The 24,439-nt window shown below is 36.4% G+C and overlaps 3 protein-coding genes across 6 annotated transcripts in view; all 3 read left to right on the forward strand.

The window, feature by feature from the left end:
- The first annotated feature begins 1,939 nt into the window (after positions 1–1,939).
- ccnd2b (cyclin D2, b) lies at positions 1,940–11,874 on the forward strand. Its single transcript, XM_019091683.2, has 5 exons — positions 1,940–2,490; positions 3,409–3,624; positions 5,456–5,615; positions 6,454–6,602; positions 9,237–11,874. The coding sequence occupies exons 1-5, from the start codon at positions 2,296–2,298 to the stop codon at positions 9,402–9,404; spliced, it is 888 nt and encodes a 295-aa protein (XP_018947228.2). The 5' UTR covers positions 1,940–2,295; the 3' UTR covers positions 9,405–11,874.
- A 1,411-nt stretch (positions 11,875–13,285) lies between these two features.
- Positions 13,286–19,653, forward strand: tmem209 (transmembrane protein 209). Of its 4 annotated transcripts, none has more exons than XM_042722686.1 (15): positions 13,286–13,441; positions 13,836–14,007; positions 14,093–14,151; positions 14,229–14,360; positions 15,508–15,728; positions 15,813–16,017; positions 16,113–16,288; positions 16,377–16,448; positions 17,481–17,577; positions 17,656–17,781; positions 17,892–17,989; positions 18,108–18,222; positions 18,470–18,567; positions 18,646–18,719; positions 18,876–19,653. In XM_042722686.1, exons 2-15 carry the CDS (start codon positions 13,871–13,873, stop codon positions 18,928–18,930), a joined length of 1,665 nt encoding a protein of 554 aa, XP_042578620.1. In that variant the 5' UTR covers positions 13,286–13,441; positions 13,836–13,870; the 3' UTR covers positions 18,931–19,653. The 4 variants fall into 4 exon arrangements, with proteins under 4 accessions (XP_042578620.1, XP_042578623.1, XP_042578621.1 ...); XM_042722687.1 differs by lacking the exon at positions 13,286–13,441 and adding an exon at positions 13,528–13,611; XM_042722688.1 differs by lacking the exon at positions 13,286–13,441 and adding an exon at positions 13,689–13,707.
- A 522-nt stretch (positions 19,654–20,175) lies between these two features.
- ahcyl2b (adenosylhomocysteinase like 2b) overlaps positions 20,176–24,439 on the forward strand; it is a 34,196-nt gene continuing 29,932 nt past the window's right edge. The window contains exon 1 of the mRNA XM_042722671.1: positions 20,176–20,524. Within this exon, the coding sequence (XP_042578605.1) occupies positions 20,246–20,524 (279 nt within the window). The 5' untranslated portion in view covers positions 20,176–20,245. The remainder of the gene's footprint in view (positions 20,525–24,439) is intronic.

A 24,439-nucleotide genomic window follows, 5' to 3' on the forward strand; every position in this document is an offset into this window, starting at 1 on the left:
AAAACAGCTGATAAAACATCACAATAACCAACAGGTGATCCACATGACTCCAGTGCATCAATTAACATCTTGTGAAATTAAAACCTGCATGTTTTCAAGAAACAAATTAATTTTTTTAATGTTTTTAACCATCACTTCCTCTAACCACAATATTGTTTTCTGCAATGAAAAAGTCATCTTGTCTGAATCAAGAGAGAAATAAGCACAGATCAAGTACCAAATACAAATGATAACAGTCCAAAAACACATATGTTGGTGGATTTGTGAGAGACAACAGTGGATGGACTTTTTCACTGAAACAAACATTATTATGGATTATGGACTTGCATTTTGGTCAGAAGCGTCAGTTTAAAGTTAAAATGCCCTCATGATGGATTTGTGAATCTGTCCTGATGAAGGAACAAACTCTTAAATGGTTTAAGGGTGAGTACATTTTCATTTTTGTGTGAACTATTCCTTTAACGTCCGACATTCCTCTCCCTGCCAATGTTTTGTAGAATGCTACTGAATTAACATCTCTAATTAATTCACAAGAAAGATACTTTTGGGTTTGAATGAAATTCCAGTATGTGGTGAGACCCACTGCTTGGCCAAAACAGTTTGTGACTCATTTAGTTGCCACGTTAGTTCCTGACAGAGGAATATTTCAGTCATTTATCAATTGTATGTAAGTCTATTTGAGACAGCTGTGGAGAGATGTATTTTAAAAACGAAACGTTTTTTTTTTTTTATGATAGTTCCTGTTTATCCATATTTTTGAGCAGTTTATCTACAACTAAGTCAAACAAAAAGTTTAGTCCCAGTGTTAATTAAACCACACAGAAGTTCAAGCAATGCAGTATTTTTTGGAATATGTCAGACAACACAATAGTCCCTGTTATCTTCGCATCTGTGCACCATTATGGCTCTTTTTAGAGATAGGGTTCTACTCCATTTACAAAGCATATTTCATACTAACTCTAGCATAAACATAAACACAAAAGACACCTTTTTAGCTATTCATTAGAACAATGTCGGTGTTACTCAAGACACCATTTCACAATTGACTTTCACCTTCATCACCTGTCACAGACTGTTGATCAAATAATTAATGAATATGTGTGTTGGTTTGTGGGTTGGCAGGCGGCAGCCTGTCATTTAATTGTGGTTTCATCTCTCAGGGCTGTAACACATGGTTAATTCGTCAGTTATTTCATACTAACCAACATCTGCTTTATGGAGAAAGACGGACAGACAGACAGGTGTGGTTAACAAAAATATTGTTATCTGGATGACCAGACATTTTAGATGAAGGAAAGCATGTCATATGTTTTTATCAACCTATTCTTTAGCATGGCAATGATGTCTTCGATATCCTGTAAAAGTTGTCAATTCAAGCTGTTTTCTTGCTTTCTTATTGGCTATTCGTATTACACTGTTATGTAACCCATCAAGCCCAACTTGTCACTTCCCCTTTCGAAGGCTGTCTTTGTGTCATGAAACTTTTTGTGTGATTTGTTGTTCACTACTGTCATTATTGCACATATTGTTGCAAGTCATTTTGTGATAAACTGTTGATAGGTCCTATATGTTATAGGGATTTCCACTGTGCATTGTAAGAGCTCCTTAGTTAGTGAGACGTTAAATGCATTTAACCCATTTATTACAAGCTTCAGTTTTGAGAAATGTACAAATCATGCACTTGAATTGTGCATGAAATGCATCACTCAGTAAATTTACAGATGGGGCATTTTAAAGAATGCAAGTAAATGGCAGTAGCTAATAAAATGAGTTCACAGGACATGTGCATCTGCACGTGAGGGGAAATAATATTCAGAAAAAAAGAGAAAGAAATCATATCATGTGTCTTGTAGGCTCATGCATGTAAAAAAATCTATAATTATCCCGCCCAGGACTTGTTTCAAAATGCACTAAATGTACTGTTGAGGGGCTGTGAGGAGAGGTTTACTTAAGGATTGGCTAGAATGCCATGCATGTGCAATGACTGGGCAGGAAGGAGAGAATTTGAACATTTTTGCAACGTGAATTGAGCAGGAGGAGGGACTGACGTCGCCTTTTGGGTGGTCATGTAGTCAGAAGTGTTGTTCTGCTTCATCTGTGTCTGTAGTTCAGAAGGAAAGACTCATGCCAGAGATTGCAGCCTCCGTGATGTAAAAAGTGAAAGTTCTAACAGTGCAAACGAGTTCTATTGATGCCTAAGACAACAACACCTTCGTCCTTTGCATAGACACAGCCACATGCAGCTGGCACTGTGAGGTGGTTATATTCGTTAGCATCACTGAAAAAAACCCAAACATGGAACTTTTTTGCTTGGAAAAGGACGCAATCATCCGAGCTCAGAGAGATCCCAACATCTTTTTCGATGAAAGAGTATTGCAAAGTCTTTTAACAGTGGAGGACAGATATGTTCCGCAGGGACCCTATTTTAAACGTGTCCAGAAGGATATTCAGCCTTTTATGAGGCGGATGGTCGCGACGTGGATGTTGGAGGTTTGTAGTTATTTTTTAGTGTAAGTTTTATTGTGGAAAACTGTTTGCTTGAACTATGTTAAATGTATTATGTAATGTAGAATAGCTTGGGAAGTAGGCTACCTAAAGTAGACTAGCTTGACTTTGGGATGCATTCGTTTTATTACAAAGCAAACTCAAGAAAACATTTGTTCACACCTGTATGCACATAGCATATGTGTAGCTAATTAATGTGCAAAGGAACAGTTTGATCAGGAAATCAGCAGGAAATGCAACGCTGAAATCTCCACACTTCACGATTGTGTAGGCTAGAAATGTTAATTTAATAGAAAACGCTTTAGTATTTTTCTTCAAGGCATGCTTTATTAGACAGATGGTGGTCTTTGCTTTATTTACATGCGTGTTATGAATGGTATTATACATTTGTCTAATTTTTGAGAATTTTTGAAAAAGACTCATCCTTCGAGTTTTGCTCGGTGCGAAAGTGCAACCATGTTAAAAACCGTCGATTTAAATGTGTTTCAGTTCATCAGAGCAGCATAATTGTCGGATATAGTTTAATGTGAAACATATACATGATATTATATGCTGTCATTGACATTACTTAGATCATATTTTTTAACGTGACGAATCACCAAAGCAGTCATGTGTGGGCGTCATTGGTTTTAACAAATGAATGAAGATCATTGGAAAGTTTCTCTTTCTCATGAAAAGAGTAAATAACAGTAATAGCTATAGATAAAAATAATTACACCTATATAAATAATTACAAAAAAAAAAAATAGAATATGAACAAAAATGTCTGGTTAAGAGCATTGGGCTAACAACAACAACAATAACAACAGAAAGGTGTAGCAAGGACATACAAATGTTAAATAAATACTAATTATTACACCCTTGATCATTTAATCGTGAATGAATTCTGTTGTGACCCTGTAGGTTTGTGAAGAGGAGAAATGTGAAGAGGATGTCTTTCCCTTGGCTATGAACTATCTGGACAGATTTTTAGCTGCGGTTCCTACAAGAAAATGTTATCTGCAGCTCTTAGGGGCTGTGTGTCTCTTCTTGGCTTCAAAATTAAAAGCATGCCAACCGCTGTCGGCCAGGAAGCTTTGCATGTACACAGACAACTCCATTACATCTCAACAACTGCTGGTAAGAGCTGATGGTCTTGAGGACAGCAAGAAGTCCTCCAACTGTTGTGTAATTCTATATTACCCCAGATTATATATATAGCCTTAGGCTTGTGATCTGCTGATTCATCATATTTTTATTATTGTGAAATTTAGATGTTGGGGAAGTGAATTTAGCTTCTTTGCCCCTAATGGCTGTTTTTGATGTTGAACAGTCTTCTGGGTTGATCTATGATGAAACACACTTATTTTAGCCTCTCTGATCAGCGTGAGAATGGTTTTGATGATTTGGTAGGGTTCCCATGAATTGGCAAGGACTCTCTACTTACATCATACTTTTTTCTAATAACATGTAAGCTGTCAAAACCCTGGTAGTGTCTAAATCGAAATTATTTTTAGAGCTTTTGGATATAATAAAAAGAGAAGAGGAAAGACAACTGGTTCACCTGGGTCAAAACAAAAGGCTTTCTTATAAATTGCAGTAGTGATTCTTGTATAAAACAGATACATCAGCAAACTGAAGCATTCAGGAGGAGGTGGCTTAGGAGTCTTGACCTTGGTGATTTGGTGTCACTTATCAGGGACTGTCCCTTCTCGGCAGAGTCTTCACTAACTTTAAATCTCTCTTACTCTCTCTTCACTCACCAAGACTTGGGGCTTCTCACTTTGGGCTGGTTTTCCCCTCATGTCTCTGTTCTTAAGAGTTTCTCAGAAAGCAGCTTCATCAGGCTAAACAAAGCCAGCGAGGCACGTGTGAGGAAGGAAGTTTGAGCGTGTGCATGGAATGCAGCATCTGGTTGGTGGAGATCAAAGACAAGGGGTGGAGCTTTGCATGATAACCTGATTTATTTTACAACTGTGACATCCCTTTGGGCAAGACAGATCCATATTTAAAGGGCAACTTGACTAATTTCTTACCCGTTTTGAAGAATCACAAGTGTTGAGTGACATAGAAACCCAACCTAGACTTTTTAAATGCCAGTGTCAGTAAGGCATGATGATTTATGTCACAACTTCTGTTTTAAGGCAGTACATGTCTTTGCATTTTTAAGCAGTTTAATCTGGTGTGAGTATGGCATGTGATTGGCTTTTACCACACAAGCTTGACACACTTTGCACAGTTGAAACAGTCAGGAGTGATTAAGTCAAATACATAATCACTGACAATCACTAGTGGAGTGATGATATCAGATTATGATGCTTTGGTATTGAATATACATATACTATGGTATTTACATGATATAGTTTGTATAGACCCTTTTAACAGTAAAGTGCATATTCACTGTAAAAAAATGAATTTTTGAAGATTATTGGACTACGTTTTACAAGAAAATACTTGGTGTTACTTGTCATTTCTTTGTAATTGTTTGCAAAATTCATTATTAATTTCTGAATTTAAATAAATCCTAAAACAGTCAACATGCATGAATAGCCGTTCATAAATTCCATAGCTGATCTAGACAGGTGGAGCTGGTGGAGGGTTTTAGGTGAATCCGCTTACAGCGAACACTGAACCAGACTATTTAAATGTTGCATAAGCAGTCTCATTGGTTGCAAAATCAGCCAATCAGCTTGTGCTATGTAAATGATGTGATTGCTAGCAGATTGCATGTATATTTTTAATTAAATGAATTTCACCAGCCACAATCTGCACTGAAAATGTGAAAGACCATCCTTAGGTCATCTGGGCCTGTCCTTAACTGAGATAATAACCAAACCTTTCTGTATCCTGTATGGATGTGGAACTAAAAAGGTGGATTGTTGGCAATATAGTGACTTTAGTTTATATGGTGTTCTGCCGCTCATATTCATTACCTCTTGTTCGGTTTCTGTCTTTCTCTGTCTCTCTGTTGGAGTGGGAGTTGGTGGTTCTTATTAAACTGAAATGGAACCTGGCTGCCATCACCCCACTTGACTTTATCGAACACATCCTGCACAAATTGCCCTTCCCTGAAGACAGACTGACGCTGATCCGCAAACACACGCAAACCTTCATCACCCTCTGTGCAACAGGTAGGACCCGAGATGAGTGACAGTGCACTGACTGCATTCGTCAGAAATGTGTCTGTATAAGCAGAAACATAGCCATTACTGTGCTAAAGATGTATGATGTGAATGTGTTAGGATGCTTTCTGCCTTGTGATTTGTGTCTATATAAAAGTTTTGTATATTTAACTGGGTGTGTTTCTGCGGCCCTGCATCTGTTCTAAAGGCTGAGGCCTGAATATGAGCCAAGATGGAGGAGCCTTTTTGAGCTATTGCAAATGTTTTTGTCATTGCCTTTAACAATTTTCTCAAGTCAGGAATGTTGGTTTACTGCACAGCTGCTATACTGTGGCTGTCAGTCGAGTGTAGGGTGTTTATTCAAGGATGACCGTTGCGTCCTGAAATAAGCAGCACGCTAACACCAACAAAGCAGATGAAACGAATGACTTCCAGCACGGAATAGCTGAGGCTTTCCTCCTTGACTGAAAACCGAGGGCCTGTTCTCAGGATGTCAAGGAAGAGGAGGAGTAGATCCTGGAAACCTCAGAGCCCTCTGAGAAATGAAGGGAGGGAGTAGGAGGAGAAGGAAGGCTCTCCTCACTTTTCATTCGCAGCTGCAGGACGATTTAAGGTGGTGATGTTAAAACAGGTCTGAAACCAGAGAGCGTGTGAACGTCAGGTTCAGGTTTGCTTGGAATTCAAAGCAGATGTAAGATGTAGTACAACTCCTCAATCAGATTGCATTATCACAACTGTTTTCTGGGAAGTTGTTTTGAAGTTTCTTACAGGTGAGTAATGTTCTAGGGAACGTACTGACCAGGTCACTGATGTTTCGGGATGTGTGCGTGCTTGTTTTTTTCCTCAGATCACAGTTTCACCATGTACCCTCCCTCCATGATCGCCACAGGATGTGTGGGGGCAGCAGTATGTGGCCTTCAGCCCGACCAGAGCAACCAAACTCTGTGGGGGGACAATCTGACAGAGCTACTGGCTAAAATCACCCACACTGAGGTGGTAAGTGTCTAGCATCTTTGTACTGTAAAAAAAGAAGTGAAACAAAATCTCAGTAGTTATATAGCAAATGACCATTCAAGATATAGTTTAAATCAGGATTAACCCTAGTTTGTTAGTTCAGTACAGTATTCCATTCATTTTGTGACATTTTATGAAAGAACAACTTCCTGGTGACCCATTTTCTTTCTTTTCTGTATTTATGTATTTCCTATTAAAAAGGAAGTTGGGACGGGACACATCTCAGGGTTCATCCGTTTTTATTTCAAGCAGTGATGTTTTAATATCATTGGAATGCTATTTTGTTTTTATTAATATTTTCTAAAAAAAAAGAAAAAAAAGTTACTTTTAATTGTTTTATTGTTTTATGTATTGTTTGTTTTGTACTTTTTATATATTTTTTATTTCTATATAATTTTTATTCATTCATTCATTCATTCATTCAACTTTATTCATGTCCCCCATGAGGCAATTCGTTTTGCAGCAAGACATACAAACAAACATAAAAAGAACAAAAACAATACTTTATTTCCATTTTAGCATTAGGCAATTTGTTTTTTAATATTTTAGATTCATTTAGTAACATTTTTAATTTCACATAAAAACTAAAGATATGTTAAATGAACCACAAATAATTTTCTGATTACAGATGTTTCAAGAGCTATATGTTCATCAGTAAGAATAGTTATGAAGGGGTAAAAAATAAATATGATTTTATCATTTTTTTTATCATTTTGATTTAGATTTATTCAATATATTAACAATAATTTATTACTTTAAACACTTTTAAGTTTGCTGAGGCCGCCTGGTTAAGAAACACAGTCCTAGAGACTGAGAGCATTTATTAAATGATAGTTTAGCGTTGTCATTTTTCAAATGAGTTTTCAATACTGAAGTCAGTTTTGCCTGTGTCCAACGGAGGACATAGCAGACATGTGCGTGTGCAGGACATTCATGCATGACTGTATGGAAATGGAGAAATGTGTCATTTTATGAATGAGTGATTGTGTGTGTTCACTGCAGCAATGGTGAAGTGTTTTCAGAGCTGCATACTTGTGGCGAGACACAGACCTCTCGACCACATCTGTGGATTTAAGCGCAATGTTACACACACACACACACACACACACACACACACACACACACTCAGTCTCTTACACAAACTTACACATCTTGGCTTCAGGCTGTTTTGAAAGTCTCATGGTAAAACTTTTTTGAATTGGACCCAGAGAGTGAACGCCCCATTTAAACTCCTCACATACACTCATAAGGCTATACACATTCTTTTCTCTCTCCTCAGTGTAAAGTGTTACGTTTTTTTTTACATTTTAAGTTCTGGAAAAAACACCACATGTCGCCGTTAGCAACAATTCCTTCCTGTGTCTGTAGTTGTCAGGACAACAAGGCCTGTTGTGGCCGTCTCATTCGGTTTAGGGAAAGAACAGGTTTTAATTATCCTGAGAGTTTGATACAGGATCATTCCGTCAGACCTCCCAGATTTCTGCAGAAAGAGAGACACAGATATCAATGTTTTATTCTCTGAAAGATAAAGGTTCCAAAAAGAGGTTTTCCAGTGATGCCATAGAAAAACTATTTTTGACTCCTCAAATAACTTTTCAGTAAACAGTTCTCAAAAGAACCATTTTTCTTAATGTGAAGAACATTTAAAAAGCTCAAGAACCTTTTTCTGCTATAAAGAACCTCGAACGGTTCTATGGATGTTAAAGGTTCTTCATGGAAACGTCGATGCCAATAAAGAACTTGAATTTTTAAGAGTGTACATAGTTCTGCATAGCCGATTGGAATAAAATCTGAAACAGTTTACAGCTTCATTTTGGCTAAGAACCGCCCATTTAGACAGGAAAAAATCTGTCTGACCAACATGAGAACAACAACAGTTTTAATTTATGTGGCGTTTGGGGGCGAGTGAATCTGAAACTGTAAACATGATTTTTTTTTTTTCAAGATGTAAAAACAAAGATTACTGGAGCAAAAGAAAGCACTAGCTCAGTCTTTCTACTTCAAAATGTCATGTTTAATTCAATGTTGCTTGCAATTTCTTTGTAATTAACTGTGAAATTTACTAGCAATTTCTGAGCGAAAAATGTAAACCCTACACCCATTTTTTGAGTCTACATTATTCATGGACAAATCATTGAAGTAATTACACAACAGCATAATTGTAGTATTTGGAAAATTATGTACATCTTTTGTGCAGAGTCTCATAAAAATAAACCCAAAAAACTTTGTCAACAGTTATTAAAACAACCTTTTTTTTTTGTGTGTGTGTTAAGAACATTTTTATAATCTAAAGAACCTTATCACACAACAAAGAGTCACTTGTGCAGTGGGAGGACTCCAATAAAGAACCTGTATATTTAAGTGTACTTTGAAATGCTAAAAGTTTTTTTTTATTGGAATCAATGGTTTCCATGGAAAAAATCTTACAGTAAGAAAGAAAATGTTTCTTTTATGAACTGTTCACTGAAAGGTTCTTTGTGGAACCAAAAATGGTTCTTCTATGGCATCGCTGCGAAAACCCCTTTTTGGAACCTTTATTTTTAAGAGTGAGTATGCAGTACCATCTGAGGCTGACACTAGTGTGCATAGGGTTTCTTCTTCTTTTCTCTCTTCTAGGACTGTCTGAAGTCATGTCAAGAGCAGATCGAGCAGTTACTGACCAGCAGCCTGAAAGAAAGCCAACAACAGCATCAACAGCAACAGGAGGGCAGAGCCAGCAACAAAGGGATGCAATCTCAAAACCTGTCCTGCACCCCTACAGATGTCCGTGATGTCAACTTATGATGTCGGTTCCTGTTCCTATCCACCTCCTCAGCCTAGAAAAGATTCAGTTATTATTGTTACTGTATTTAAGTTTAATTTCAAAGCCACATTAGATGGTCATATGCGCATAACACAAGCTTGATTTTTTATAACGGCGCGAAACAGCTGCTGCTGCCGTCTCATATCCGCAGGCGGTGGCATTTTACATACTTGAATTTAATTAAATTGGCCTAGAACCATGATTAAATAATGCAGTATGTTGTATATCACTTAACAAAGAGCGTACATCTGTCTTGGCTATCACATGCAACTGTGTTATAATTATTATTATAATTGATGTGGTTATTTAATAATTATAATAATAATACCTATTATTGTTAAAAATATAATGCTTTTCATCTTACAATATGTATTTGGCTAGTAATTCTCAGAGGCCATTTTTTATATAATATAGGATGCATGTGATCCCACGAAATTGCTACTCTACAGATTGGATAGAAACATCCATCAGCCCTTTCAGTGGGATCTGTTTGCTTATCATAGCGATATTAATACAAAGATCTGATGAGTTACTTCTCAGGTACAAGTAACTCTTATTATAGGGATTATTTACAGTGAATGTTATTGCATGAAATAAGCATATATGAATATGTTAAACTGTTTCTATACATGCATGGTGATCGTCACAGCTTCATGAGCTCGCAGGACAGTTTCAGATGGACACTAAGCATGTAGTAAAGGTGGAGTAAAGGAGAGGTAGGGAGGGAAGGAAAGAGGCAAATCGAAGAATACAGAATGAAAGATTTTGCATGTGATTGAAATATGAACGGTTTTAGACAGGTGGTTTCTGGAGCGCTCTATAATGTTTGTAATGAATAAGCATGATGCTGTTTGCTAATTTGATCTGTTTGAACACCATCACTTATGGGTCAGGGACACTCGCAATGCTGGAGGGATTGAATATTTTGGGAGTCTTGAAATCCTCCTTAGCAAAGACATGATACAAATGCACTTTCAGATATCACCTCTCGCTGGTTATCCGTGGTATACAAGAGGAGGGAATACAAATCATTTCTATGGGTTTTTTTTTTTTTTTTTTGCATTGTTTTTCTTAAGTTATTTTTGTTTTGGGGCTGGTTTCCCATATTAGGTGTGCTTGCGGGTTATAGTTTTAAATTTAGACCAATAAATTTAGACCAAAAACTGATCTAACAGTCAACTGCCAATAGAAATGGTGAGGTTTGACATGCCAAGATTGGTTGTGTTTTACTTTAGTTGTGTGGAATTCATGTCAGCATAGATAGGACATCATCAAATTTCATTAAATCACTTTATTTTAGTAATCTATTTTATTTTATTTTCTCAAAATATCAGTCATCTACTTGAACTTTTCTCATATATTTTGAAACATTGTCATTTTCTTTTCTCTTTCTTCCTTAGTTTGTTCTTGCACTTTTGAAAATTGATTGATTTTTCAGTTATCTTTATATCAGTCGACCTAAAAGTAACTTAGGTAGGTGTGACGGACGTTTACTTAAAATATATTACGTGTTGTGCTGACACAAACGTGCCATTCCAACACATCTATGCAAATAAACTCCATGCGATGAGTGTTTTTCAAACAATGTTCATTTTCAATGTTCAGCCATTTTCACACATTTAAGTTTTGAGTGAGTTTGTGTGCTATATTATATCCTTAAGTTCATATTGTGTTCTTCCCATTCCTTTATTTCTGTGTAAATGTTTGAACTTGTGTTCCAGTGCTGCTAAAAGAAAAAGAAAAATGAAAAAAGAGCTAATGCATATCTTAATTTCGGTTTTCATGTTGCTGCTATATCAGAATTATTGAACGTGTTTTCATGGTGGCTGCATGTCTGTTTTCTGTTTGCATTTACCTACACTCAATTATTTTCATGCATGAAGTGCCTTGGCGGTTACTTGCAGATATTTGCATGAACGGTCTCGCCTCATTTGTGCTTAATGTCATCTAACTTGACTGTTGTCTGACTTCTTCTAGTTATTATTTTACTTTGTGATATGAAACGCCTTTTTTGTTTTCAAATAATGTTCCTGCCCACAGTCACAATACCTCACAGTGCTTCAGTCAGAAGTTTATACAAGAGTAGTAGGATTAAAAAGAGGCGCTGAAGCTCCTCAACTAGTTAGTTACCCTGCAGGTTAAGCCTCCAGTTTGTTCTTTTAGTAGCTTGTCAGATACACACTCACCAAACAGCAAAATGTATTGTCTTACCAGGTGGTAGATGTAATACTGGGGTAACGAATCGTGTTTATGCAAAATATTGTTTTAATTATATTGACGCAGCCACCCTTTGTTCCACCTACACACTCAAAAATATCCAAAGATGTGGCATTTCAGAAATACCCTCATTTTTGTTTTTGCCCTAGGACACTTACCTCATTTGGACCTACCAGACGATTAAATTATTCAGTTTCAATTCAATTAAATAAATCTCAATTTAAAAAAAAAAAACTGTGTTAAGTTTTTTTTTCTTCAGGAAATGAATGACGCTCTTCATAACGTTCTTTTGACACAGCTGTGGTCTTAGGGATAGTTCACCCAAAAATGAAATCTCTGTCATCACTTGTATACTTGTATATCACTTGCATACATCTGTATGAGTTGCTTTCTTATGTTGAACATAAAAGAAGATATTTTGAAGATTGCTGGAAATCAAACAGTTGGTGGTTCCCATTGACTTCCATAGTATTTCTTTTCCTACTATGGAAGTCAATGGGAACCACCAACTGTTTGATGTTCAACATAAGAAAGCAACTCAGAGTTTTCATTTTTGGATGAACTATCCCTTTAAGCAAGAAGCTTTACTCTTTAACTTGCTGACCCCTGGTGCTTAGAAGATGGGTTGTAGGGAGTTTGTGGCATTATATTAGACAGCTTCAAACATCATGTAATTATTTATATCGTATATTAAATTATTATATTTTTAAAAATGATTTTAAATAGCACATGATTTCATTCATGCAAATAAAACCAGTTGCTCCTTTATGACAATTTTGAGGGTCCATACATACAATTTTTATTTTTGATCATCTCAGTCTTCACGAAATGAATAAAAATTCACACTACATGTCAGGGAAAGCCATTAACGATAATGCTTAATATTATTGTCTTAGCTTAAGGATGTGTAGCCTACACAGTGCCTTATGGTAGCCTACATGAAAAGATCACATGCAAAATTTTTATGGGTCCCAGCACACACAGGAGTGAAGGGGAATGAAAGAGTGGACAAGGTTGCAAAGAAGGCCTTAAAGAAGGATAATGTAGAAATGCAAATAAGAATCAGTAAAGCAGAAGTGAAGTGCATAATCTGGCAAAAAATTTTTTACCACAACAAGTGGCAAGAAATGTGGGATAATGAGGGGAAAGGGAGACATCTATACCATTTTTAAAAGAGTATTAAAGTAAATAAGGTAGGAAGTGGAAACAGGGAAGAGGAAATTGTATTAACAAGATTAAGGCTGGGTCATTGTGCTCTAAATAAAATATTAAAAATGGCAGGGAAACATCAGACGGGTCTGTGTGAGGAGTGTTAGGAAGAGGAATCAGTAGAGCATGTAATTCTACATTGTAGGAGATAGCAGAGGCAGAGGAGGTAGGGGTGCAGAAACTTACTTTGAAAACAACCCTAGGAATGAGTGATAGAGCACAGGTAAGAGAACTGTTAGTTTTTAAGGGAAAATGGGCAATATAATAGGATATGAGAAATAAAGGAATTAAATTTTTTTTTATTTAAAGGGATGCTGGGCTTTATTATAGGATATGATGTAGAAATAGATTGTGAACTTACTTACTGATCCACACTCCGGAACAGAAGGGGGCGGCAATGCACCAATAAGATAGATGCCAACCTCCGTTAAAAAAAATAGAAGAAGAAGAAGATCACATGAGAGACTTTTATTTTGAAATGCCGTTCGACAGTAATTTATTTGCAGCTCCATGCACTCTGTTGATATTCTTTAGCGTTTCTGCCTTCACACCACCTACTTTACCGCGTTCATGGAGGACTGATGCAGGGGAAGTATGTATCAAATTAATTTGTGTAGCGTTTAGAAGCTGTTTACCCCTAAAAAACAATATTTTCTTTCGTGTTTTATTAGTTGTCGTGCGAGTTCTCCAGCTGTCTCAGTGTAGAGCAGGGTGCCCTGACTCGGTCTCTGCTGTAGAGGTTGCTATGCAAGAGTTTCTCAGTTGCACATTGCATAAAAGCCTCATATGACGTTAATGTAACTAAACATTACAGCTGGCTAACATGGATTATAATACTAATAAGCTGACAAAGTCTGAGTATGGTATAGTTTTATTCTCTTTAGACACAAAAGCTTTGCAGTCTTGTTGGAGACATTCGCATGCTTTGGAATCCTTTATGTGGCTGCTGGTATTGTCTGCTTATACTTTCTGTTTTATTATGAAAGCGTATGGTTTGGCAGATAGAGGATAAAGTGCAAATATGACACCATCAAAGGAAGGCATGACATCCCTCATCGACAAGACCATAAAGCTGAGGAGGGAGGAACAGGCACGGCAGGTTGTCCTGGCATGGGCCGTGTTGAATATGTCTCTGGCTGGGATGATCTATACTGAGATGTGAGTTCAGACATGCCCCTAATAAACCCTAATGTGATTGTAGTGTCTTCTGAACCACGGGTAACCAAGTCACATTGTCTTTTAGGTCTGGGAAGCTTCTTAGCAGATACTACAACATAACCTACTGGCCCATCTGGTATATTGGTAAGTGTGTAATAAGAGCTCAGAGCATGTCAGTGATCTGCTAGGTTGCTTTTCATGTGATTGGTTTTGTTGGACAGAGCTTGCCCTGGCTTCCCTGTTCAGTTTCAATGCACTTTTTGACTTCTGGAAGTATTTCAAGTACACTATGGCCCCATCCACGATTAGCGTCAGTCCGGGACAACATCAGCTTCTTGGGCTCAAGGGCTCAGGTGAGTAAGTTCATCTGGAATGAAGTCTTTTGGGTAAAAACAATCATGCACAACTCAACTCAACTAAACCAAAGACAATTTTAACAAACAATAATAAGTTATCATAATCAAAAATATTCCACGTTTCTTTAATAAAATAAATCAGTACAACTAAACTCAAAATAACCAATACACCAATACTGGGTATCTTAATACAGGCTGTGAGTTTTAGGTGCCCTTCAGTGGGCAGTGTCGGTGCTTTACATTGGATTCATTGTACCACTGAACTTAAGTGAACCAATGCACTTCGGGTGATTTCTACAATATGATGGGTACAACAAAAACAACTTTGATGTATCCCTTAGCAAAGTCCAATTGCTGACCCTGGTGAACATGGGTTTTGTAGGGAGTTTGTGGCAACCAATAGGAAATTATTTATATTGTATATTAAATATTATATTTTTAAAAATGATTTTAAATAACCACCATGCAATTTATGTGCAAATAAAACCAGGTTGCTCCTTTATGATAAAGTTTTTGATTGGTTGATAAAAAATTTACATTACAAGGGAAAGCCCACCATTAAAAAATGGGCCAGGTGGTACATTAACTATTTACACCATCAACAAAAAAAAAACAGGCCGTACATTAATTAATTGTAGTGATTCGTGAATCAGACAAGCAAATACAATAAAAAAAAATAAAAAAAAAGATTGATAAGAACATTAGAACAAGCTATAAGTGTGGGTGCCTGGACGGATGGAGACTTAGATGCGGTGTCTGTCATCTCGGCTTTGTTGCTTTGTACAATAAGACTTTATTTTGAATTTACTTCATTGAGAAGACCATTGCTTGCGCCACAACACATTTACACCACTCTGTATCATAATTGCTGAATGGAATTCAATATTAATTTTGGGGTGCTGATTACAAAAATAGTAACAGTTATGCTTGAGCATGTCACACTTTCTCACAATAAGTTATACATTTAGTAGCACTTTTAACACTTTTAATTTTAACAGCCATTAACATAAATATAATATTATAAAATGAGTATCATAAAATGAAGTTTATATATATGTGTGTATACTATAAAATAAAAAATATATATGTATATATGCATTTATGAACTAATCAGGAGTGCTTTAAAAATATGCTGTGTTCACAGGGATTCAAGCCTCTCCACCTCAGAAACAAGAAAAGAAGGAAGCTCCAGTCTCAGTGCAGTCGTCTCCCCTGCAGGGACAGAATGTTCTCAGTTTTAGCCCTGCGCGACCCTCAAGCACCAGCCCCAAGTTTTCCCCCAGCTGTGTGTCTGGGTTCAGTCCACCTCTGAGCAGCACTTCTTCAGCAGGAGGACCCTTCTCACCCTCCATGGCGTTTGGCAAGGTTGAGTACTTTGAAATGCTGAAATGAAATTGTATTTTTGATATTTCATTCTGTTCACACACCCACTGCTTTTTATGTCTGCAGGTGTTGAACTATAGTCCATCTCCGAGTTCTTCTCCGTACCCAAGCAACCTCGGACCGGCGGAAGGCACCAGTCTCCGTGCTCGGTACCGCACTTCCCCGTCAGTCTTTAATTCACCCGGAGGTAAGGAGGAATACATCGATGACCTGAAGACTTTGGAGAAGTTTTTACGTACAGAGGAGGAGAAGAGCCACCGCAGTCAATTGGGTAAGAGTCCTGCTTGGACAACAAAGTGTGAATCAAATTGTGGCTGTGCTAAGCAGTGGCCTATGACATTTTCTTTGCAATATTTCCTTATTTAGGGAGTCCAGAGTCAACATCTCCAAGACACAGTCCATCGTTCTGGAACTACAGTCGTTCAGTGGGAGATTACGCACAAAGCCTGAGGAAGTTTCAGTATCAGCCAGCCTGCCGTTCACAGGCACCATCTGCCCATAAAGACGACACAGAGCTGGGCTCTAAACAAGCTGCTGAAGAGGTGAGGATCCAATTAATAGCAAGATTTCCAAATCATCATTACTAAAGAGAAAGAGAGATCAGTAAAGAGATTTTCCAATTTATTACAGGTCTGGGCAAGAATCACAACGAGTCGTGTGGTGAAGGATAGTATCGACAGCTGGACTGCAAAACTAAGAAATGTTAGACCATTACTTTTTTTTTTTTTTTTTTTTTTTTTTATGTATTTAAATAATAATAAGAAATAATAAATTTTATTTCATAGTAGTTTAGTATTTACGTATTCTTTATTAAGTAATAGTATTAGAGAATTAAATAGTATTTAAAGGGATACTCCACCCCAAAATGAAAATTTTGTTATTAATTACTTTACCCCCATGTCATTCCAAACCCGTAAAAGCTCTGTTCATCTTCGGAACACAAATTTAAGATATTTTGGATGAAAACCTGGAGGCCTGTGACTGTCCCATAGACTGCCAAATAAATAACAGTGTCAAGGTCCATAAAAAGTATGAAAGTCGTATTAAGAATACTCCATCTGCAATCAGACGTGCAATCTGGGTTATATGAAGCAACGGGAACACTGCTTGTAAGCGAAGAAAACAAAAATAACAACTTTATTCAACAATTCCTTTGTCAACAGTCTCCTCTGTGTCTCTCCTTGACACTGTTATTTATTTGGCAGTCTATGGGACAGTCTCAAGCCTCCAGGTTTCATCCAAAATAACTTAAATTGTGTTCCGAAGACGAACAAAGCTTTTAGGGGTTTGAACGACACGGGGGTAAGTGATTTAATGACAAAATTTTCATTTTGGGGTGGAGTATCCCTTTAAGCGTTGTTATCGTTATTATTATTATTATTATTATTATTATTATTATTATTAAATATTTTATTTTTTTGCTTATTTAGTATTTAATTAATTATTCTTTCTTATCTTACTCTTTATTATTAAATTAACAATAATAAATTATTATTATATTATTGTATTAAATTCTATTGTTATTACACATTATTTTATTATTATTTTTTTTGTTTATTATGAAATTATTTATTTAACTATTTAATAAAAAATAATGTCAAAGAATTAAATAATACATATTATTTAATTATCTTTATTAATGTTATTATTCATTTAATTTTTTTATTTTAATTTTTAATGTAATTAAATATTTATTTTAAGACGATGTCAATGGTTTTCACTTTACTATTCCAGTGGATCAATGACACCATTCTAGTTCATCTAGTCAGAGAGATCGACTCAGTCAACAGTCAGCTCAGGAGGATGGGTTGCCCTGAGCTCCAGATCGGAGGTAATCCTCTTTTCTGCCAAAGATATTTAGCTGTAAAAGTTTTCATTATGTCTCACTTCTGTTGCCTTTGTTTCATTGAGGCCAGCATCAGCAGTCTCAAACAAGCTGCTGTGGTCAAAGCTTCTGCAATCCCCACCCTCAATGCTATCGTACAGTATCTAGATGTCACACCTAACCAGGAGTATCTCATGGAGAGAATCAAGGGTGAGCAGAAAACACAACTGGGATTGAGCATAATAAATATTTAGACTTACCGTGGTCCTATATCATGAAAAGAGATGATGCTACTATGTGTTTGTTTGTATCTCTTGCAGAACTAGCCCACAGCGGCTGCATGAGCTCTTTCCGCTGGAATGGAGGAGGAGATCTCAAAAACCGGAAATGGGACACAGACCTTCCGACAGACTCTGCGGTATTTTGATGCCATATTTCCAATGCATTGCAGCTTAGAGGAGATCATTACAAATATCATTGATGCATTGCATTTATGTTTGCTCTACATTGACACAAACACTTTATGACAAACGCAGATCCTGATGCATGTGCTGTGTACATACCTGGACTCCCGGCTCCCTCCACATCCTAAGTATCCCGACGGAAAAACCTTTACATCCCAGCATTTTATACAGACACCAGATAAACCAGGTATACAGAGACAATTTGTTGCAATACCAGTGTTATTTTAGCACATTATAGTTTTTATTAAATAAAAACATTCTTATTAGTTTTTGTTGATTTTTAAATGTTTGTAGTTTTTATTATTTTTATTTTAGTTAAATCAAGCTAAACTAAATGTGGAATTTGAATGTGTATATTATTTTTAATGTTTTAACTAACTATAATCCTTTTTTATACAGCCTGTTTAATCTATGACTCTGTGAATTTCTAACAGACGTGTCCAATGAGAACCTATTTTGCATTCATCAAAGTAGCACAAATCCTCCTCATTATCAGCTCGTCTACCAGGGCCACATCTACAGCTTGCCAAAGGTAAGAACATACTCTCCAGCAGCTATAATTACAGTGGAGTAACTTCTCTGTGACTCATGCTTAATTGTGTTTCCACAGGGCAGAAATAACTTGTTTCATACCATCCTGATGTTCCTCTACATTATCAAAACCAAGGAGTCTGGCATGCTGGGGTGAGTCTAGATTTATCATGTTATCTGTGATTTGGTTGGTTTTAAGGAATTTTGTTGCTAGAAGAGCTCTTTCTATTTTTGGTTTGCTCTTGCTCTTGATCTTGAAAGTATGTGTTTTGAATAGATGAAACCTTTTGCCCCCATTTTTTGTACCAGGAGAGTGAATCTGGGTCTTTCAGGAGTGAATGTACTCTGGATCTTCGGGGACTGAGATGTCATGTTATCAGAGGAAAACACTGCACAAGCCTTGGGATGTGATAAAGACTTTTTTTTTTTTTTTTTTACCTTTACATTCTTGTGATGATGCATGTTTTTGAGATGCATTGTACTGTCACATTACTTGCAACCTTAATGCAAATACAGACAAAGCACAGAGTCATTTTAGCTGAGGAAAATTTTTTAAATTTCAACACTGGTATATTTATGACTTGAAACGGTGTCAAAATGGAACTTGTTCCACTGGTTTTTGTATACAATTTTTTTGTATTTATAATACAAGAAAACAATGTAGTTATAAATGAATGTAAATTCTTTATGGTTAGTTTGGATGGGTGGACACTGCAGGGGTTATGATTTTTTTTTTATACATTACTAAGCAATTACTGGTAGTTTTTCTTCATGCGCTTGTAATGACATGCAACGTTGAACAAGCATAAGTCATATTTACTTTTTAAACAATTTGGTGTAATAATGTTTACTTGCTCTCAGTGACGGGCTTTTCTTATTTCTCCTCACTGTTATTTTGACAATATACAGAACAGCTGGGATGACTAATGATCCCGATCTTGAATGCCAAATTATATATTCAACAAGAAATGTTAATGTTGTTTGTATTTTATACTATGTCTGAAGTGAAACTTGAAATGGAATGAGCTTCCACTTTTGTCTTTGGTTTTCAAATGAATAAATTCTCAGCATTGTTTTTTACTCAAAAGTCTTGAACTCTATTCCCAGTGTTAACCACTGGATGGTAGTGCTGCACACCAACAAATTGTTATAAACTCTAAGAATATACATGTTTTATATATATATATATATATATATATATATATATATATATATATATATTATATTTATTTATATATACATATGTGTGTGTGTGTATACGTGTGTATATATACGTATATATACATATATAACTGCCTGATGCTACCATGTCAATATGGACCAAAATCTCTGAGGAATGTTTCCAACACCTTGTTGAATCTATGCCACGAAGAATTAAGGCAGAAACTTTTTGTGAAGTTATAGTTGACAGTGTGGAATAAAAAAAAAACTACTTTTTATACAAAAATAATAGAGCGTAGTATTTGAAAGATGTCTGTGACTTTTAAGGAGTCTGAATTAATGGGAAAAAAAATATTTACATTATTAATACTACCGTTTGCTGCTATTAACCATGCGTATCATGCTCTGGTAACGTGAACTGCATGTCCCATGGTGCTTTGCGCCACGCGTCATCCCACCGTGCGTATCCGTTCGGTTCTCTCTGTGTTGGAAAAAAAAGCACCGTGCGGTTCGCAGCGATGTCAGTCCAGGCTGTGGCAGCGAAAATGGCTGAGGTCGAATTAAAAGACGTGGCCGGTAAAGACGCTTCCCCCGCCATATCTCCGCTGACAGCGAAGGCAGAGGAGAAGAAGAGTGAAAATAACTCGAGTTCGTCGTCAGCAGCGGCGGCGGTGGAGCCGAGCCCGGTGAAGATGCCGCAGGCGTCCGCGATGAAGCGGCCGGATCCGCAGCAGAACGGCGGCGAGGCGTTTGTCAACTGCGATGGCACCGTGGCCGAGGCACCGCGACTGAAAAAGGTAACGTGGACCTATTGTTGTGAGATCCGTGGGATTTGTGACGGAGCTCGTTTTGAACCGTTCATCCGCTGTCGTGTGTCATTGTGCGGCGATCATTCCTGGCCTATCAAACCTGTACTAGCTGTAAACTCACGACTGTTTTCCAGCAGCTGTCAGGGATGATGGGTGACAGATCTACCGAGTGATTTAACGGGGATTTTGGTCGGACCACGTTGATTTCGACCGCGAGAGTGATTGTTTCCAGGGATTGAAAGAGACCCGCAGTGCGCGTGTCGTGGCGCTGCATGCGTTTATCCGGGTCAAAACACACATTTCCAAAACATAACCTGCTTGAAATTGTAACAATTTTATAACAACTTTAAACATGAATTGATGTGCTCATTACGTAATGCTTTAGATAAGTAGGCTGTTTAATTCTGTTGCACTTTCATGTGATTGTTTGATTGTGTTATATTTAAGCAAGTCTTAGTGTTTGATATTGATTTTAATGAGTTGTTATTGATTTTAATGTTGGTTTTTAAATAACCCAAGTGTTATTTTGTTGAAGTGTTTGTAGTCCAGTGCCAGTGAACAATTTGTAATGTGATCGTCAAGATAAAAAGCTATATGAGAAACCTACAAAGATTGTGATCAGTTGTGAGTTGCAGTGTTAAGATTGTTTTCAGTCGTTTTGGTTGCAGTTTTTCCTCTTGTAGCGTTATTATCACAAGTCTATACTTCCTCTGCATGCAAGTATAAATATCTAGTTTTGCTTTTCACTTTCAAAGGGGAGAAATGATTTGTTTGAGTATATACAGGTCAATTTTGTGGCATTTTAAGATAACAGTATTGGAGTAAGGCTGGTGAAATGGTTGTGGCTGATTGTTTGGGTATTTTTCCGGTTCTGTTATGATTAGGTTGCTTTGTTCGTGTGTCCTGATTGACAATGTGGTCATTTGAAACCCTGCCATTTGACTTTCTGAAAATAAATGTCATTTCTGTTCCCTATTCAAAAGCACTGCCAGATTTTCTATGAGGAAACAGACTTTGTATCACTTGATATAACTTGAGAAATGTCACTCTTCTATTATGTGTCAGTGTGGATAACACTCTGCCAAGACTGTGACACCTCTCTCTGTGTGGCCGGGGCTAGATTAGGTAAACAGAGTGCCTTAGGTTTGACACTTATCTGGTTGGACTGTTCTTTGGAAGGACTTAACACAGACTGTTCTCAGTGAATCTCTTATCAATAAAAGAATATCTGCGTTACCTTATCTTAGCTGACAAAACAAAGATTGTGTACAGTTCAAGGATAAAAGATTTTGATAAAGAAATGTACTTTTATTATTATTGTTCTTTTTAACCAAGGATTTGATGTGGAATGAGCCATAACATGACATTTGGATATGGCTATATATTTATTCTTTAACATAATCTTTTTTTTTTTGCAAGCACTGGTGCATAGTTTGGTCTTGAAAAAAATATCACATACAGTTATTTTTACTATTATTACTATTTGAATTTTTTTAATCCACATAGATGTATATGTATTTTTTATTTTAGTTCTTTTAATTCTCTATTTTCTGTTTTCATTAAGAACTTATGTATAATTTTTTAAGGCCAAGTGCATAGCCTCCAAGTGCATAGGTTATTTTAGTGTAATTGAGATACTAATATAGTTTTTATTCATTTTTTATTTTTTTTTTAGATTTTGTTTTCATTTTACTTTTAGTTAAACATTTAATAATTTAATTTTTATTAGTTTTTGTTTTAAATATGCCGTTTCCTTTTTATTTCATTTTTAGTTATCAGAAGTGCTTTCTTGGTGGCTTGCTATAATAATATAAGCGTTTTTATATATATTTTAAGTTAAAATATTTTTTTTTTCAAGTGACAAAAATTGTTTTATGGTTTTAGTTCACAATAATAACTCTGTGTGAACTATATCAGCTGAATATCAACAGGCTACGTTCTTAGCTGTCAAACTCTGGCCCTTTTCTGTGGACAGTGACAGATGATGAACCATAGTGGGTTTAGGGATGATCTGTAGAGGGTTTGGTGACATCCCAGAAATCCTTTTAGCACAGACACTCTTTTATACTTGACCTGAAGGTGCTGGTGCAGTGCTTTCAGTGCACTCAGACATTATCTGCCCCGTTTCTAAGAAAAACTCAAGTCTCTTTAGCCACCCATAAAGCGTGCTTACTGTTCCTTTATTAACGTGTTACATCACACCACAGTTGCTTCTGTAAAGCGCAGAGAGGAGGAGAGGGCTGTGCCTGTGACATGTCCCGCAGCAGGATCTCAGATCCGGGTCTGTCCATGTCTTCATGTCACATAGGTGCAAACGGCCTGTAGTTTGACTAAAGATTGCTGTGACCTCAGTGAACATTCACACCACTGGATCTGAGGGTGTAGAGGGGAAGCGTGCTGCTGATAGATGTGTTCACGCTGCTGTTTGGCTTCAGGCCTGAGCTTTGGGCATACCTTGCTCTGTTGTGACGTTATGTCACTAAGCTTTGGTTCCCAGGATGCTTAGACCTAACAGGCTTATGACATGATGCAGATAATATGGGGGAAGCCCTGTACGTGACTATTGTGTATGTTACAATGTGGAAATGTTCCAGTTAGTTATATATATATATATATAGGCTGTTTTTTTTTTTTTTTTATAGTGTCCGTTAATAATATGAACTAATAATGCAGCCAAAACAAGTGTTAGAGATAGGTGATACTATTCAGAATAAGATAAGAAAATGTCTTTTTTGAGCGGTATAAATGTAGACAATTTCCCAGCTGACCTGTGCTTTTCTCAGAAAGTAGGCCTCATGTTTATCGTATATAGTCTAGTGGTCAGGATGGGGCTTGTGGCGAGCAGCTGCTGTTAGATTCTACAGCTAAAAAGTAACAGCTGTAGTAATCAGTGTTGTTATTTTTAACTCAAAAGTTCTAAATGTACTAAAACTAAAATAAAAATAAATTAAAGTTAAATATAAAAACTAATAAAACAGCAAAAGCACCTAACAAAATTACTAAAATTAAAGTGAAAAGTGAAAATAAATACAAAAACGAATTTAAAATATTTGTTAATATTATAATAGTATATAAATAATAACAAGTTATATTTTATAGCAATAAGTTATTTATAATAAATAGTCATGGTAAGTCAATTACATTCACTTTAAAAGTGAAAATATATTAGAAACCCTGCCTTGGCAGCTAACTAAAATAAAGTTTAAAGTATCAAACTTATTAAAATTGAAAACTAAAATAAATTAAAGCTAAATTGAAAAAAACAGACAAAAGCATATAACATAGTTACTCAAAATGTAAATTGAAAGTATGAAAATAATAAAGGCAAATTTAAAATATGTATAAATATTATAATAGTATAAAAATAATAAAAACACTGACAGTGAGTTGTGGAGGTCTAAACATAGTAAAACTAAAATGAAATAAAATAATTTAAAGCTAAAGAAAAAAATGAACAATAACAACAAAATTGCGTAATCAAAAGATGAATGTTAGATCAACAGCCACCATTTAAACAAACTTGTTTTGACCTGTTGCCATGTTTTCTCCTTCATTTCTCTTTCAGGAATGCTTCAAAATTTTTGCTTTGAAATCAGGGTCAAGGAGGCCTGCGGTACATAGTGTGATTTTGTTCATGTCTCCATTCCAGTCTGCTCTGTACCAAGTTCCTCGTTGCTCACATGACGTCTGCTGAGATTTCAGCAAGCAGTTGACAGGAAAATATTTCTCACCATGTTGTGAAGTTTGGAGACTTTGATTAATGGTGGCATGAATCCAGAGGGACTGACCTATACGTTGAACCTGCCTGTGTTTATCTGCACTTGTAGGGGGTTCATGTATGAATGATAGCGTAACTCTGGGAAGGTCGTTTTCTGTACATGCCACTTATTGTCTTAAGAGCTT

The sequence above is a fragment of the Cyprinus carpio genome, chromosome B4 (genome assembly GCF_018340385.1).
Source record: "Cyprinus carpio isolate SPL01 chromosome B4, ASM1834038v1, whole genome shotgun sequence".
In the NCBI taxonomy this organism is placed as follows: domain Eukaryota; kingdom Metazoa; phylum Chordata; class Actinopteri; order Cypriniformes; family Cyprinidae; genus Cyprinus; species Cyprinus carpio.

What these genes read in the sequence shown, in the direction of transcription:
- ccnd2b (XM_019091683.2), top strand. Translation starts at nt 2,296, where the DNA reads ATGGAACTTTTTTGCTTGGAAAAGGACGCAATCATCCGAGCTCAGAGA. An exon ending in TCGCGACGTGGATGTTGGAG is followed by an intron (nt 2,491 to 3,408) that starts GTTTGTAGTTAT and finishes GTGACCCTGTAG; the next exon opens with GTTTGTGAAGAGGAGAAATG. An exon ending in TTACATCTCAACAACTGCTG is followed by an intron (nt 3,625 to 5,455) that starts GTAAGAGCTGAT and finishes GTCTCTCTGTTG; the next exon opens with GAGTGGGAGTTGGTGGTTCT.
- tmem209 (XM_042722686.1), top strand. Translation starts at nt 13,871, where the DNA reads ATGACACCATCAAAGGAAGGCATGACATCCCTCATCGACAAGACCATA. An exon ending in GGACTGCAAAACTAAGAAAT is followed by an intron (nt 16,449 to 17,480) that starts GTTAGACCATTA and finishes TTACTATTCCAG; the next exon opens with TGGATCAATGACACCATTCT. An exon ending in ACATCTACAGCTTGCCAAAG is followed by an intron (nt 18,568 to 18,645) that starts GTAAGAACATAC and finishes GTGTTTCCACAG; the next exon opens with GGCAGAAATAACTTGTTTCA.